The following is an 18,299-nucleotide window of genomic DNA, read 5'->3' on the forward strand; positions in this document are numbered from 1 at the left end:
TGGACTCCTGCCCTCAACAAACTCACCCTAATGGGAGGAAAACTAACAAATAAATACAATTACATGGACTATGATAAAATCTGCTTAGAGGAGAGAAAACGCCCATCATTTGAGACCTGTCTGGAAGAACTGGTACTTAGCATAGATTTCTTCATAGCTCCAACATATGTGATTCTGATTTCATCAGGAAAATACTAATAAAACCACTATTTTATTTTTTTAAAAGTCTGCCTGGAGGGGAGGAAAGCAGAGGAAGAAGCAGTCAATTCTACCAGGCGTGGAAGGATTAACAAAGACTTCACAGAGGAGTCTTAAAAGACACACAGCACTCACCAGACAAGCATGGAGGACACAGTCTGAACGAGGACACCAAGGAATGCCGCACTTTCTATGTGTGGTCACTCGAGGCAGGGCTGCCGAACACAGCTATGTAGGTTAGATACTGTCTACAATGCAGCGGCCCTGCTAGAGGGAAGGGTAGAGTCTTCCTTCTCTAATCTTACTCCTCTCCTCTATTACTTCTTGGAGTCCTTCTCTTAGTCACTTTCAAACATGAAAACTTATGTTACCTTATATGAAATCAGAGACACACCTTGCTCTTTCCAAAAATGCTTTGGCCTTGCTTCCCCTCAGTCCTGGCAAGCCCAAGTGTGGAACGAGTAGTAATGACTAGGCAGGAGGGGCGCCATCATAGTGGAGATGCGCACTCATCCACTCCTACTTGGCCTGCTGCTCTTCCAAACAACAGCAGGGAAACCCCCCAAGGAACTAAGTATTGGAATCTGTCCCCTGGGCCTCACCAACACAGATGACTTAAATGAGTGAAACAGTAGCTATAACAAAAAGCAAAAGCAAACTAATAAAGTTAAACATTAGGCATTGTGTTAAACACTTGACATATCCCAAGACAAAGGAATGTTACTATTCCCTCTTTAAAATGGAAACTGAAGCCCAGAGAAAGAAAGAAACTCCCACATCACAGAGCTAGAAAAGCCCCCAGATGAGTCATGCAGTCTCCAGAGCACTAGGCATGTGACACTGTGGTAGAGACTCCCTCAGGGGATGGACCCAGCCCACAGCAGTGCGTGCCACAAGGAACACTGAATCTGCCAACTTCAGGCACTCACACATTACAAGAGGACTGTTGGTGGCACACTCTAGCCCCAAGAGATAATCCCAATCTTCCTATCATCAGGAAGGAGAACTTCTGAGGTCAAGAGTGGGACTCACCAAGGAGCTAGGTGGTCGGCAGTGGATCTACCAGTGATAGAAGGCTAAAAGGTTTAGCCCTGCTCCTGGGAGTAATGGTTTTGAGGGAGTACCCTCTTTTGACCTTTCTCTTTAGATTGGATTTCTTGAGTTCTTGGAACTGGTTTCCCAGTACAGGAACTAGTCCCCTCTGTATAGCATAGGAAGAGCCCCAGAGGCTGATCTCTGGTCTATAGTGAAGGTGCCTACCTGGAGCTCTGTGCTCAAAGCTCCAGAGCATTCAATCATTTATTTAGAGGCCCATCTAGAGCCTCCCTCTCAGTTCGGCCGGTGTCAGAGGAGGCCAGTGGTCAGGAATTCAAAGATATGGGATCATGGCCCAATCTCTGACCCCAAAGATAAGCCCAAGAACAATTCTCTTATCTCTAGCAGCACCCCACTCTGATAATCCTAACTATACAAACTGCACGGCAGCCACACCCATACACTCCCTCTCCCTAATCCTTGCCCTCTTCCCTAGAATGCCACATGGTGCTTACTACCAAGCTGATGATCTAACAGAGCACAGAACAAAAGCCATCCCAGCAACAGCACCAAAGATGCAGACATCACCAACCTAAGCAAATAGCCATTCTCTAATCAAGAAGTCAAATATCCAAAGGAACTTACAACCCCCGGAGCCATTACAATAAGTCAGTGCTAAGGGAGCAATCTTTTAAAAGGGAAGGTTCTGATGCCAGGAAGGAGTGCTGATGGACACCTGGCAGGGAAAGGTCAATACTAAATAGCCAGAGATGACCACCCCGACATCTGCCCTCTGTAGCAGGAGTCAAGCGCATTCTAAAACCAGTCCTGACATCAGTGAGATTACAAATCCATTCATCGATATGGGATATGTAACACCTACCCTGAAAAATTTTACCTTGAGGATCACAAGGGAACCCTATTTCTTTATATATCACTAGAAATACCACAATATACTTTTCTGATCAGGTAACTACAGTTTGCAAGTGCTAATATATTTGCAGGTACACCAAGGTAGCACCATTATAAACCAGTGCATGGGCTTTCTCTAATCAGGAGTCTTGGCGCAAATCAGAGTTGGAGGCCCAGAGACAATGCTGCGCACAGGACCCAAACACTTCCACAGAAGGGAAATACGGAAAGACAGATCATTACAATTAAAGTTTCCACTTTTCAATGTAATAACTGCTAAACTATTTTTGAAGGGTAAAAATGTTGCCCGCCCCCCTAAAACAGCCCAAATGCATTTAATATGTATCACTGAACATGTGCAAAGATTGCAGTAAATTGCTTCACAAACGCAAATTATTGCAATCAGCATCTTGTTTTCTAGTTCTAAATTCAAAGGCAAACTATTAACACAAGACTGCTAACTCTTGCTATTATCACACATCCTCCTTCTAACAAAACCACATTTCCAGATGGACTGCCAAAATTAGTCAAGTGACTCCTAAGAAATACTACAAGATTGACATGCCAGAAATTCACTTAGAAATGAATGCTTTATTTAAATAAAGGAAACATACACCCAAACACACCTTTCCTAAGGAAATACGAGCTGCTTTATTTACAATTCCACTTGAATTGCAACTCAGTGAAGGCATTCGCAGGAACAGTGGGACAGCTGGGCTGTTACCCTGTCAGTATTCTGACTAGTCCTCAGTGTCAAATCGGGCAGAATCAGGGGTGTGGTGCAGGCTGGGCCTGATTGGGGGATCCTGATAATAAATTCAGCAAAATATTTAAACTCAACTAAGACAAGTGATGCAGGAATTGTTGAGAGAGTGCTCAGCTCTGCGACCTAACTGGGTATTCTTCTTTCCAGACTGCTGTGTTTACTCTGTATTTGACAGAATGACTAATTTTTTTAAATGTATCAATCAAGCAGATGAGATTATTCCAGTGCATTCCATCAGAGCAACCATTTCTGAAGAGCATAATGATCAGGTCCGTGGCTCAGAACTAAGCTTTGTTTCAATCTACAAAACTCAAGGCAGCAATTTTCATACATGCCTGAGAAGGTCAAGCTCACCAAGGTGAGCTCTGAGGCGAGGAAAGGAATAGGATTCTCCATGCCAAAAGAAGGCTCCCCCTGAATGGGGATGGTCTAGAATTCCTATTCCTCAGGAGAAACAGCTGGCCACCGTAGTCCTTCTTTTTGACAGCACCTTGAACACACAACACCAAGGAATCAGAAAAGCCACTTACCACTGGCCAGCTTTAAAAGAAAAGTCTTTATCAGCAACATGCAGGCAGAGCCTCTTCACTGATGGCGACTCATTAGCGGCCCCACACACCTTAGCAGCCGACACCATCTAGAGCCAAAAGATGAACTGCGGCTGAGATTAGTGTGTCTACACATCACGAACAAACTATGGCTTTCTGGTAACTAAGGTTTTTTGAAAGCTACAAAGATGTGATTTTTGAAAATTACAAAACAAGGTAAAGCACACTCTGCTTTAAGATGCTGCCTACTACCTGATGAACAAATTTAATTATCTTACTGTTGAGAGACTTGCTATCATATTGAGTTTTATTCTGCATACAAAAATCATCTCTTAGAGGGGCTGGTTTAATAAGTGTTTATTTGCTGAGCATCTAGTATGTTCCACACACCAGGCTGGGTAATCTGGAAAGAGCCTGGGGGAATGGGAGCCCCGTGAACCACCTGCCTGGCAGGTGTATGTATGACATAAACTGAAACCCACTGTTAGGTACGAGCCTGTGTTTGTTCTGAGCCTGCAAGAAGTCCATGACTCGCAAATTTCAGAAATTACAAGTAAGCACTTAGAAACTATTTTTTAGCAATTTCACAGAGTCTGTTGAATCTAATTATAGACAACAAATTGGGCTTGTATTCCCTGTTTTTGTTTTCTTTATTTTTTCTAATTCAGTGTTGATTATATTTGACAAAACATAAACAGTCCACAACCTTTGAACAGTATTAAAAAGGGCCCTTTGCTACAGATAGCTTAAGAGGCACTATTCTAAACAACATATCTGGTTTCTAGAAAATCCTAAGGTGTGAGCTAGGCACTCCTCAGTGTCATCCACACCTCAGCATCCCTCAAATTCAAAATGCCTCTACTTCCTTCTTTTTTTGTTTCTTCTACCTTTGGGTTTTTCTTCCTCCTGAAATCTGGGACATTTTCACAACAGGGGAAAAAAGACAATATGACTCTTTCCTCAACCTCCGACTGCCATTCAACTCCATTTCTGGAAGCAAATGAAAGCAGCAGCAGGTGACCAAAATACAGTCATTCTCCTTGGATGGAGTTAGCTTCACGGCTCCACCGAAGGGTGCCTTGGAAAGCTGTCAAGATCAGTGAACCTCACACCCTAAAGCTGGCTCCTTCAGCCCCTTTCTCCAACAGGACTAAGTCTAATCAAACTACCAGTGGGAGACCACTCTTAAAAACCCACTGCAAAGTTCTCCAGGTGGATGGTGGTCTCCCTTATTGACTCAAAACCTCTCTGAAAATGTCTTACCCTTCTCTTGCTCCCATAAAATCCCTTGCCTCTCATCCTCTGGATTTTTGCCAGTCCTCTTTCTCCTCTCCCTGAGAGCAAGTGGGTTGGTTTCCACACCGACTCTCTTCCTGAGCCTCTGGTTCTAGGCTTGCCCTCCCTCTCTGAACCAGCGCTGCACCCACTCCCACCGGCCCCTTCCTTCGGGGTCACGGTTCCTCTCCTTAGACCCCCTGTTTGTCAGACATGATACCTACTGCCATTTGCCTGTCCTAAACAGCTCAGCAGCAAAATAAAAAGCAGCAGCATGGCGTGGCTGCCAACAGCCCGGGCTCTGTAACCGCACTGCCTGGTATGTAATCGTGGCCCCAGCACACACTTACCTGCTGTGGGACTCTGGGCGTATTACCTAGTCCCCCCTCGGCTATAAAATAAGATCAACAACACTTGTATCTCAGAGCTGCTGGGGGCGGGGGGGAATTAAATGAAATACGTGCAAAGCACTTATAATGCTGCTGGCTCATAGTAAATACCCATTAAGTGTCAGTTATAATGTATCTTACTGCATTCATTATAATTAGCTTATTAATATTTATTACATTATACATTACACTTTATTCACATATTGTTATCTATGCAAAACCACCCCAGTGCTACCACACAGGACCTCACAGACTGAGCACTGCACACCCCCGGGGGCCTATTCTCATGGACAACACTAAGGACCTGTAAAGTACAGTGGTCTCTGTACCACATCCTAGCTATTTGCTAGAACAAACTTAAAAGCCATATTGTCTTTAAACTATTTTAGAAACCTTGCCTTTAATCTCTGCCTCTACTTCTTTATCCGACAGAATCTTCTCTCTGTCCTTGACACTCTCGGTAAACACAGGTAACCTGGCTTCTGCTCTCCAGTAACAACTTCTAAGGTGGGTGGATGCCTGCCCAAACAACCAAACTCAAATGCCCAGGCTCAGCTCTCCCCCTCCCTGAGCTCCCTGCATTCCATACTTTTTACTCCCCTTCCCTCCTGAAACATTCTCCTTGCCTGGGAGAGCTGACGTGGAACTTTCCGGGTCTCCTCCTGCCTCTCCAGCCTGGTCCTTGCTCCTTTACCTTTCCTCCTCGCACTTCCTCAATGGGCGCTCTCTCTAAACTGCCTCACTCCCACCCCCTCTCCCACCTCTAGGCCAAGGCTCTCAGGCATTCCCAAAGCTACTAATCCCCCACCCCAACTCATCAGTTACTTTTCTGCCAATCAGACCCACATGTACGCTCCCCTGTGAGTGACAAGAGCCAATGACTGAGGAGCCTTTATCTCAGGTATATTCCAGGTGCGGGCTTAAGAGTCTCATGTACACCAATTCATTCAGTTCATATGAATAATCACAGTATATCCCAACAGACACTGTTATTATCCTCCATCCTGCACATGAGGAAATGGAAAGGTTTAGTAACTTGCTCAAGAGCACTCAGGAATGGCTGAGTCAGGATTCAAACCTAGGTGTGCCCTTAATCACTTGATTGTCCCGTCCCAATGGTAAGCTCACTTATGTGTCCAACTAAATCTACCATATTCATCCCTTCCACAAACATTCCTTCAGCATGTGCTGCCTGGCACTGGAGACGCAGAGATGCAGAAGACTGCTCCTGCCCACAGGGAGCCCCACAGAATCAGGTGCTTTCCATCACCAGTATTTCCCTTCAGGACTCATCTTGGACTCAAGAGAGTCAAATCCATTTTCAATGGGTTTAAGTGTAAACACACACACACACACACGCACATGCACACACACGCACACAGAATCTTTGACTCTTTTCCAGGCATCCTGTCCCTAACGTGAACAAGTTCCACAAATTCAGCTCATGTCTTCTCCTCCCCATGCTCACCCTCCAGCATCCTAAGCCAAGAATTTCTTCTCACTTGAACTGCTGCCTTAGCCTCCTTCTGTCTCTCTCAAAGCAGCCAACAGGTAAATACTGCTAGTATTCTGACCTCACTGAGTTACCCTCTAGCTCAAAAACCTTCAAGGGCTAACATTCAACTTGGAAAAAAAAAAAAATGCTAAAAGGCCTTTGTAGCTTGACCTCTCCTATATCCCTATGCTAGTGGTTTACCAGACAAACTGGACAATTTGCTGGTTCTCAAAGGCACCTGACATTTGCCGGCCTCCCAAAATCCTGCCTAGGTTATTCGGCACGCACCACACTCTCAACCCTGTCCATCAACCTCCTACCCACCCTTTCAGTCCCTGCTCAAAGACTAATCCCTGCCTGACGTTTTTCTGCTTCTCCCTATCCCCTCAACTCTACCAACAAAATGTTTGTCTTCTTATCATACTTAGCACATATTAATGTAACCATCAATCCTCATGAACGTGTCTCTTCCACCACACAAGACCACAAGCCTCCTGAGGTCAGGTATAGGGTAGAATCTACATCTGTATCAACTCCCTAGATCAAGCACAGGGCTCAACTCATGGTGAAGATTCAGTAAATATTTGCAGAATGAATGAAAACTCTAGTTTAAAGTCACTTAAAAGTTAGTGTCCTGAACAAAAATTAGTAGAAGTTCAGGAGACTTTTGTTATTTAAGAAGAAAAGGAAGGGTAGGGGTAACCACTACAGAAAATCTAGATTCATGCTTAATACGGTGAGAGAGGTAAGGGAAAGTGGGATTTCTTCAGTAGAACAGGACTCTTCCATCATTTGCCAGACTCTATTTTAAAGATTTTTTATTTATTCATTTGCCAGAGAGAGAGAGAGAGAGAGAGAGAGAGAGAGAACACAAGCAGGGGGAGGGGCAGGCAGAAGGAGAAGCAGGCTTCCCCCTGAGCAGGGAGCCCAACCCGGGACTCGATCCCAGGACTCTGGGATCATGACCTGAGCCAAAGGCAGACGCTTAACGACTGAGACACCCAGGCATCCCGCCAGACACTCTATTTTAAATATCTTATTACAAAAACAAGTAATAAGATTCATCAGAGGACTCTCCATTATGTTATTACTCTCATTTTTCTTAGATTTACCAAAAAAAAAGTTTATTTTATAAACATTCATTATTTTCCTTCAACATAATAATCTGTAAAAACATAGCCAAGAGCTAGATTATTTCATTTATAACAGTTTAACTGGCATCTGTTGGATTCATTGATAAAACTAAATAGCTTTAAAAACATCCTCAAGAGTCACCTGGTGGCAGGGAAACCAACATTCACAATCACTGAGGGGTAGCCAGGCAGAGGGACACCGAATTTCAGCTGGAAGGTGAGCATGCTTCACAATCAAATGCTAGACTATGTAAAATGAAATCAACAACATTTGCTAATGTTCAAAAATAAAATTCAATGAAGAAAGAAATTACACTTTCTGTTAAAAACTCATATTTTCATTTAGATAGTCTCTATGAACAAAAATGTTCACAGGTGCTTTATGCTTATTGCTATTAATACAAACGGTAATACACCTGTTGCTATTAGTCCTAATAATCTGGGCAAAACTGCTCTAACGGGTCACACAAAGTATGTTGCACGATTCATGATTTTTAAAGACAAGCCTTCCTATTAACACTTTATTTTATTCAGTTAATGCAAATCTACATACTATATAAAGATTTCTAGTAAAGTGGATTAAAAACATTAGCAAAATCTTTTTGAAGGCCACATCTTTATTTTATTCTGGAGCTAGTTTCATATAATTAAGATCTGTAATCACGGCCCTTGTTATATGCCATTCTTTCTTTACTTTTATGAGTAAAGAAAACATGATGGAGAAACTATACGTTTTACCATTTGTACTTGTTCTCATGCTTAATGGATCAAAAGATTTCACAACTGAAACCTCAACTAGCCATGTCCTAAGTTAAAACACATGGCAGGAAATGAAGTTTTCCATAAAATAACATTTAGACTCTTCTACTGTTCAATAAAATAACAATACATTTGCCAACTTTTACTAGCACACATTTTTAATGGTTTGACGGAGTCAGCATCTAAAAGGAAATTCCATCATACTGATTTTAAAAAATGGTTTTAAGTAGGGTATTTTGTTGTTACTGTTGCTGCAAAACTCTCTGTGCAGGAAATAGGTCTTTCTTTGGGAAACCTAGCTGGCTTCCTCTGTTCACTCCCATTCATTCGTTTGCTGTTTAAAAATTTAGACAAAGCCAGGATTAGAGATAACCTTAAACAAAAATACCGTTAGGGCACAGAGAATTTCAGAGTCAAAGGAAAATTTAGTCATTGTCCAAAATAGTATATCATTTTACACATAAGGAGATCAAGGCCCAGAGACATTATTAAATTGTGGCAGAAAACCAATCTGATGAGTAGAAATCTGACTAAAAGAAACTGGTTTAACTGAAGTGATTTATTGACAAGGAAAGACCACAAATTCCTGTCAACTGGACAACTTCGTAAGTAGCTTCTGCCTGTCCACACCTCATCCTGGCATGACAAACGGATTCTCCTTGCTCCTACCAAAGGCCAACCCGTCCACTTGGGCTGAGTTTCCTCTCTGCTTTCTCCAGCAGTACCCTCTCTCACATATCCCCCCCTCCCCTCTCCACGAGACACACGCGACCACTTGGGTCTTCCACCTCACGTAACGTCAGCCGCAAACACCTATGTATGACTTAACATGCTCCAGGCCCTTCACATACACTCATTCATGCATTCTTTGCAACAACTCTGGAAAGCAGGCATTATTATTGTCATTCCCATTTTTTGGAAGGGATTTATTTATTTGTTTATTTATTTATTTTAGAGAGAAAGAGAGCACAAGCGGGAGGGGCAAAGGGAGAGGAACAAAGAGAAATCTCAGGCAGACTCTATGCCGAGATCGGAGTCCAACGAGGGGCTCAATCCCAGACCCCAAGATCATGACCTGAGCCAAAACCGAGAGTCGGAGGCTTAACCGACTGCGCCACCCAGGTGCCCATCATTCCCATTTTATATATTACAAAACTGAGCTCCCAAGGCCAATAAGTGGCAAAGCAGAGATTCAAATCCAGGCATCTGGCTGCGGTGCTTTGCTGCTTCTCCAAAGAAAAACAAAACAAGCCTCTCCCTTAATCCAGCTGTCTGGCCATTTCTCTGCTCCCATTAACAGAAAACATTTTCAAAAGTTATATATGGCCCTGACTCTGCTTTCTTCTCTCCCCTTCTCCCCCCAACAAGTCCAGTCAGGCTTTTACTCTCCGCAATGCACTACCGGTCATTCTGGTCACCACCACCCATTTTGCTACATCCAGTGATGCCTCTCAGTGCAGAGTTCAACAGTTGGCCCCCCCGCCTTGAAACACATTTTCCTGGCTTCCCCAATACCCTGCTGATTTCCCTCTGGCCTTGCTGTCCCTCTCTTCTGCTGCACCTCTAAATATTGACACACCCCAGGGCTGAGTCACGGGCTCCCTTCCCCCTACTCTCCACATGGCTAAAACCTTTTATTTCCAGCAGTGAACTCCAAACTCATGTCCAACTGCTGATTTGAATTTCCATTTCAAATGACACATCCAACTACAAAACTCTTTTATCTCCTCAGCTTTCTTCCTTTTTATTATTATGGGAAATTGAAACATATACAAAACTAATAGAAATAGTATAATGAATCTCCATTGTACCCATGACCCAGATTCAACAGTCGATATGAGCCGATGAAACTCATGGCTAATCTTTTTTCATCTATAACTCTACCCACACTCCACCTTCCCACCCCGGATTATTCCAAAATTAAGCGCTTTGTTTCCCCTCCTCCAACTTGTTCTCCATCTTAGCAAATATATACCACCATCCTAATCTACTCAGATTATTCAAACCCCAAAGCTAGAAGTCTCTTGGTTTCTGCTCCTATCGCACCCACTACAGCTGTTCCACCCCCAATCTGTGCATCCCATCAGCCCTCCGTCTTAGCTCCACCCACTGTTCCCCATCCCCACCACTACCACCCTACTCTGAGCCTCCATCACTTCTCCTGGGACTGTGTCCTTAGCCTCTAGCTGGTGTCAAAGCCCAACAAAAGCCGTGTTCTACCGAGCAAAAAGTGACCCATTTCACCCAATGGGTCACCCATATGCCCAATCATATGGCATTTCCCTGCTTAAAACCTTTCATCCCGGGAGCCTAGATGGCTCAGATGGTTAAGCGTCTGCCTTCGGCTCAGGTCATGATCCCAAGGTCCTGGGATCGAGTCCCGCATCGGGCTCCCTCTGCCTCTGCCTCTCTCTCTCTGACTTTCATGAATAAATAAATAAAACATTTAAAAAAAAAAACAAAAAAAAAACCTTTCATCCCCCTCAGAATAAAATCCCAACCCCTTATACAAGCCCGTAATAGTTTATACAACCTGGGCCCTGCCTAATTCTCATCCTATCACCTTCCTCTGAACACACCAAGCTCATTTCTGCCACGAAGCCTTGGCTCTTGTCTGTTCCTCTACCAGAAATGCTGTGCATGTGGCTGGCTCTTTTCCCCTCTTGTCTTGGCTCCAGTGTTACACACCAGTTAGAACAGCACCCCTGCCCCCAGCCATTCTGGCCTCCCATGACTCCGCCCTGTTTTACTGCCTTCAAGGATGTATGACATCTGACACTCTCTGGTTGATCGGCGCCAGAATGAAGCCCTACCTAGAGCAGCGGCTCTGCCTGCTTCGGGCACTGCTGCGGTGCCTGCACCTGGAACAGGTACTCAGAACAGGACTGCTGGATCAAAAATAACATCTATTTCATCGGATTGGATCCCCTAGGGGAAAAACAGAAAAGGGCCTGGCCTTTCAAATGGCTTAATTTATTGAACAAAAGTGTGTCTGTGAAAAGCACTGACACTACACATTCTATTTTTTATTTTTATATATTCATTTGAGAGAGAGAGCACGAACAGGGGTGGGGGTCAGAGGGAGAGGGAGAAGTGGACCCCCTGCTGAGTGGGGAGCCCGACGTGGGGCTCAATCCCAGAACCCCGGGATCATGACCCAAGCTGAAGGCAGATGCTTACCCGACTGAGCCACCCAGGTGTTCCCTACACATTTTAGACATTAACAAGTTCTGGGCATTGCTAGAAAGTAGCAGTATAGGCAAGTCCTCATTTTTCACAGCTCTACCTGCACAGATCCATATAGCACACTCGCATTATCACCTCATCTCTTGAGATGGAGGCCGTCACCGTTCCTACTTTAAAGTCACTCATCCAAGGCAGTTCAGGTAATCAGCCACAGAGGTGGGCTGAACACTTGTTTACGCGGCTCAGTACCACATCGGCACTGTGCTGGGCACTACGGCTACAGCCTGGCTGTGCCGGGCCTTCCACCAACGAGCCCCGCTCTCTGCAGGCTTCCATCCGGAGTGGACTGACTTGTGCATCCTGGGGAGCCCCAGGCCAGCTGCCTGGCCATCACACTACACCTCCCTGGGAGTCTCACCAAAAGACTGGGCCCAGGCCCTCCACAAGCCACACAGCTACCTCGTGGTGGTGGACGCCGGAGGTTTCTCCCCACCATGCTCTGCTGTCGGAGCTGACAGTGTGGTAAGGCTGGAATGCCAACTACTGTTCATCCTAGGCTGGATAATCTCTCAAAGGCTATCAGACTCCAATAAGCACAGCAAATTGGTCTCCAACTGTTAGAAACATTCCATATTAAAGAGATGCCTGCCACATACGCCCCCAAGTTGAAGGCCATTCCAGCATACAATCTGCCCAGAATGTGTAGGTGATGACTAGCAGAGAATTGTAAGGCTTCAACTCAGGACACGGTCCAGATCTCTAGCTAAGCAGCTCATCCCACTCAAACCCAAGCCTCCACAAAACCACAAATCAAGCAGACTATTAGCACTCAATAGTCAGCACGGGGCCCTTAGGACCCCCAAAGGTCTCTGTCCCAGAAGCCAAGCCATTTGACTTTATTAACTACTGTACCAGCCCCAACTCTCTCCACAGTCAAGTTTTGATTTGGAACAGAGATGAGGATATGTGAAATTCATCTTCCATTGTGTTGCTCAATTAAACTTGGTCTAAATCAAGTGTCACATTGTTCTGTTGTAGTAGAAAGAGAAACCAATTTGATATCAAAGATCTGAATTCAAGGCCTGAGATCCCCACTTACTAAACAAGTCCTTTAAATGTAGGTCACAGTGTAATTTTCATCCCAAACAGGGCACCTGTGAGAGTGAAATGGGATGCTAGCCTGGGCAAATCAGGAAGCAGCGTCACTGCATCTAAATCTCTGAAATCTTAACTTCCTCATCCGTGAAATGCGGTGAGGATCCCTTCACCCCCCCACGGTGGTTGTGACAATCAAGTAGCAACTTGATATAATAGAGTACTTTGTCAACAAAAAGGTAATGATACACATAAGGCATTTTTGGATAAGGCTTAGGCTTCTAGAAGAAGCAAACTAGTAGAATTGAAAAAGGATTAGTGGTTTATCCACAATGAATTAGGTGCATAAAATCAGTCTCTTCTGATCAGAGTCCAACTAGAACTGAGGTCAAGGACTTTATGTATCATGCTCAGGGCTGCAACCCTAACCTAGCCTAGTGTCTGGCATATTTCCAAATAAATGCATACGAATTCATCATTTAAAAAATGCTTTCCTTACCAAACTCTGCCACCAAACTGAAGGACGAGTCCATCTTGCTCAGTGGGCCGGCCTTCTAGAGGCCAAGCATGGAGTGACCCCTCCAGTGAAATCTTAGTCTGGCTTCAACAATCCTTACAGCATTACATAATCTTACTTTTATCTCCGTGACATTTCTAAGGTTACCCAGACTGCTTATTCTTTGATCCTTAAGAAAAAAGTGTGAACTTGAACACAAACAGTCAAATGTCATCCAATTCAGACCTCAGCTTCCTGCATCAACATGACCTCAGGCTGGTTACATTTATAGCCCCAGATAAGAAAGAAGCATTAACATCATAATATGGTCATTCAATAAATTCTTCAGAGGAAACTCAAGCCCTAACAAGGGAAAAACATTTCTGGGTGGGTGAGTGCTCTATTCTTTGCCCACTCCAGGAGGGGCAGCAGGGCCCTCAGGCCTAGGAGTCAGAAACGGGGCTGGAGCTTCCCTCTGGCCCAGGGAGAGCCACTAGCTTATCTCCTGGGCTCTGCTTCCTCTTTCATAAAATGCAAATGCCATCCTGTTCTGAGGCTACTTCACAGACTTGAACTGAAGAGCAAGTGACATGCTGGGAGTCCTTTCTATAAAGTATACTTGCAATACAAATTAAAGGCAAGAGAGTTATGAGACGGTGATCCAGTTCCATTATGGCCCAAGCTGAGGTGCTGTTCATTTCGGCAAGTCCAAGGTTAGGTTCCTGCTCTATGGCTAGGAGCTATCCTCTGAGGAGCTGGGGTGAGCCCACCCTTCAGAGGGTGACCTTATACCCTCTGAAGCTGTAGCCCAGACATCATCTGGCTTTATCCAGCTCTTCCTGGCTCCCAGTTCCCATTCTGTTTGGGAGACGAGAGGAAATCAGAAACAAAAAAAGAATTGCAATTGGAAAATTCTTCTGCCAAGGTCATACCATAGGTGCATTTTCTGACTTCTGGGCATTACAATTCTTAACTTTGCAATCACACTACTAGAGCTTACATTAACTTCCGGTGTAGTTTTTTTTAAAACTTTACTCAGGGACCCCTGGGTGGCTCAGTTCGTTAAGCATCTGCCTTCGGCTCAGGTCATGATCCTAGGGTCCTGGCATCAGGCTCCCTGCTTGGGGAGGAGTCCACTTCTCCCTCTGCCCCTCCCCCTGCTTGTATACTCTCTCTCCCTCTCTCAAATAAATAAAATCTTTAAAAAAACCAAAAAACAAAAAACTTCACTCAAAATAACCCCAACAGTCTCAATAATTTTGTCCTAGAAACTCTGAAATGCTACTCTAATTCAGGGATTGGCAAACTATGATCCACAGGCCAAATCTGGGTATTTTGATAAATAATGTTTTATTGGAACAGAGTTGCTCAGATTTGCTTATGTATTACATATGACTATTTCACACTACAAAGGCAGAATTTTGTAGTTGTAACTAAGACAACATGGCCCATGAAGCCTAAAATACTTACTGACCTTTTACAGAAAGTATACCAAACCCTGTTCTAATTCTACCTGCCTCAAAATACAACAGAAAAGAGTGTAGTCCAAGTTTGTTAAATAAACTGCTTTTTTTTCAAAACCAGCAAGGTGTCTCTTTTTATTTTTTTAATTTTTTAAAAAAGATTTTATTTATTTGTCAGAGAGAGAGAGAGAGGTGCGCGCACAAACAGGGGGAGTGGCAGGCAGATGGAGAAGCAGGCTCCCCACTGAGCAAGAAGCCTGATGCGGGACTCGATCCCAGGACCCTGAGCCAAAAGTAGACACTTAATGACTGAGCCATCCAGGCGTCCCAAGATTTCACTTTTTAAAAAGAAATCCTAAAAAATCATACATTTACAGAATGAGCATTTTTGTATGTTGAGCAAATCAAGGAGAAAAAAAGTACTTTCAGATTTATCATCACTGGGAAAAGTATATTTTCCTCCACATCCATAAATCTATTATGCTGAACTAATTATACACAGACATCTCAAAAAAATATTGGTCTAAAACTGAATCCACAAACTGAATCTTGATCTCAAAGCAATTTTCTTTAGTATTAGCTTGAAAAATGGGGCCTGCACAATAGTCTTTTACATTAAAGTATATCTTACTATTAATACTAAAAATTAAATTCCTGCAATAATGAGATGTCTGACCATGTTTACAGAAGTGTATAATAGTTTTCTTACTGTTAGTTTGAATGTACTATAACACTAAGCTAAATATATCTAAATATGTGAAGAATCACTCAAAAAGCAAAATCCAATATCCAATTTATGTTTGTAAAAGAAAATGGGATTACTCACTGAGGTAAAGGGTGAGGATCCTTTATTTCCCAGCCCTTGACAGCCCTCCAGGTGGTAGGTTAGCTTTCTAGGGTCTGAATATGGTGGAAAAAAATCTGCACATGGGAAGGGTAACAAGAGCTCATCCACCTTCCTTTCTCAGATGTTAGTGCTTTCTCCTTTGATGAAATAAGAAGTTGTTCTAAAGTAGGGATAAGAACAAGGACTTTGAGACAATGCCAAAAGAAACAAATAAAAAAATTTAGAAAGAAAGGAAAAGGTAAGCTACTCATAAAATGTAGGCTGTCAAAGTTCTATCCTTAAAATATAACTCTAAACATTACACATGTGAGGGTAGGTCCCTCAGTTGCTGCTATACTCCCTTCATCAAAAATTAATCCATTTAGGGGCACCTGGGTGGCTCAGTCGTTAAGCGTCTGCCTTCGGCTCAGGTCATGATCCCAGGGTCCTGGGATCGAGCCCCGCATCGGGCTCCCTGCTCAGCGGGAAGCCTGCTTCTCCCTCTCCCACTCCCCCTGCTTGTGTTCCCTCTCTCGCTGTCTCTCTGTCAAATAAATAAAATCTTAAAAAAAAAAATTAATCCATTTATTCTGTTTTAAAGGAAAAATGTGAGTATTTTGCTGTCATCTTTTCAAAGTTCTATCCGAAAAGTTCTAAACAAAAAAAAAACAAACTTCCCCGGATTGTCCTTTGAAGGGATCGAGCTCATCTGTGGCCTTCTCCATGAGCCGGTCATTACTGTGTACACTGTCCAGCCTAGAAAAGCTTGCCACAGCCCAAAGATACAAACCTCCCGACGAACGACATTGGCAGTTCTCTCCAAGTGATCAGTTTTCCTTTTGGATTTCATTATGCTTTAATAGAAAGCAAAATTAGATTATTATGTATTATCCTCATAAAAATAATTAGTTTCCCCTATAATATCATGACTATTCATAGTACACTCTAACATTACGGAGCCTAGGAAGTGGTCAGTGAAAATCTGCACATCTAACTCAAGTTTAACGGTCTCCGGATGGCATGCCTATTTAGGCAAGATGTTCTGATATGCCTTCAGGAGTCTGATGAGCCTCCCACGCCCATCAGCAGGTCAGGTCTATGAATCCCCTCAAATGACACTGAGGGCCAGAAACCCACCTTGCTAGAGTCAGGTGGCGCAAAGCACTGGCTGTCAGCCTCAGCGAGGCAGCCGGGGTGCGGACGGTCCCAGCAGAGCTTCGCAACAGCCCAGGGACCGCGACAGCAGCACAGACCATGGTGCCTCCTGCGCAAACATAAAACTGAAGTTAAAATACTTTAAGAAAAGGCAGGGAAATATCAGACGATTTCAGGGGCCAATGAAGAAGAGTTTGGATTTTTGTTGGTAGCCATATGAGCTGCTCTAACAAAACAAACAAAGCAATTAAAAGGTCTAACTCCACCCTGACAAAATTTCTGCCACTATTTAGAGCTGACTCACCCGACCCCCAAAGTACATACCTACGTACTTAGTGGTGCCATCAAATATCCTTACCCTCTGTTAGTTTCCAAAATCACTAACCAAGCTCATGTGACTGATCTTACACTATTAGAGGAGAGGAGAGATTTTATAACTGCCTAATAATTGTATTCCACTCAAAGAGCACCACGTAAGTCTTTAGTATTTCTTGCTAGATAAAGTGCAAGCAGCAAACTGTCCGAGGTTCACGGCCATGTGAATAAACCAATGGCAACTGCGTGCAGTCACACAGATGAGCATCACTAATATCACACTGAGTGAAAGCCAGACTCAAAAAAAGCATATATTGTATGAGTCCAGTCATAAAAAGTATAAAAACAGACTAACTTAATCTCCCAAGTCAGAAATCAAGTTAGCAGTTACCCTCGGGGAGGTAACAGCGGCAATGCTGTTTCTTCATCTGAATGCTGACTGCATGGGTATTTCCATTTTGTAAAAATTCATCGAACCACAGAAGATTTTTAGGGTATTAAAGATACTCTGCATGATACCATAGTGACAGTGACAGATACATGTCATTATACATTTGTCTAAATCCACAGAACACTCCATGCTAAGAGGGAAGTAAACTACAGATTCCGGGGGATTATGATGTGTCAGTGCAGCTCATCAGCCGTAACAGATGTACCACTCTGGTGGGGGACACCAATAACGGGGAAGCTACCCTTGTGTGGAGGCAGGGAATACATGGAAAAATCTCTGTACATACCCCTCAATTCCGCTGTAAACTTAGAAATGCTCTAAAAAAAAAAAATTAAGTCTTAAAAAAATTAATCAAGCTGTCCTCCAAGGATTTATATACTTCTGTTTCAATAAAACGTAAGAAAGAAAAACCAGAAAGATTACCCGACATTTAAATTCTAAAACCTATAGGCTTATCAAAAAAAAGCACTGACGGTGAGTCAGATGATACATTTTTTTGATTCCTACCATTCTGTTATCTTCTGCCAATTTTTGACTATTTCTCTCAGATGGTCACATTTAACACATTACATTGCCATATATAGCTGTCCTATATTAGTTAGAGAATAAATGAAAATGTATGTACATACCCTTTTTTCTGAACTCTTTGGAAGGAACTATATAAATTAATTGTAAGAAATTTCATGTTAGAGGGCGCCTGGGTGGCTCAGTTGGTTAAGAAATTTCATATTAGAAAAATTCAAGCTAAGTGTGCTTACATTCCTACTCCATATTTGTTCATTTAGTCCTTCATCTGACAAAT

The 18,299-nt window shown here is 43.3% G+C and overlaps 1 protein-coding gene across 5 annotated transcripts in view; it reads right to left on the reverse strand.

Moving 5' to 3' along the window:
- The window catches only part of OXNAD1 (oxidoreductase NAD binding domain containing 1), a 38,470-nt gene that overhangs the window by 15,454 nt on the left and 4,717 nt on the right, over positions 1-18,299 (reverse strand). For 3 of the 5 annotated variants that reach the window (XM_034994154.1, XM_034994138.1, XM_034994148.1), the window contains 3 exons: positions 16,714-16,840; positions 16,367-16,430; positions 3,442-3,548 (listed from right to left, as the gene is read on the reverse strand). In XM_034994154.1, the coding sequence (XP_034850045.1) occupies positions 3,442-3,548; positions 16,367-16,430; positions 16,714-16,832 (290 nt within the window). In that variant the 5' untranslated portion in view covers positions 16,833-16,840. Of the gene's footprint in view, positions 1-3,441; positions 3,549-15,576; positions 15,758-16,366; positions 16,431-16,713; positions 16,841-18,299 lie in introns of those variants that run through there. The other 2 variants (XM_034994170.1, XM_034994162.1) reach the window with 2 other exon arrangements.

This window comes from Mirounga leonina, unplaced genomic scaffold, assembly GCF_011800145.1.
Source record: "Mirounga leonina isolate KUSES-001 unplaced genomic scaffold, KU_Mleo_1.0 Mir_115, whole genome shotgun sequence".
Taxonomy (NCBI): Eukaryota; Metazoa; Chordata; class Mammalia; order Carnivora; family Phocidae; genus Mirounga; species Mirounga leonina.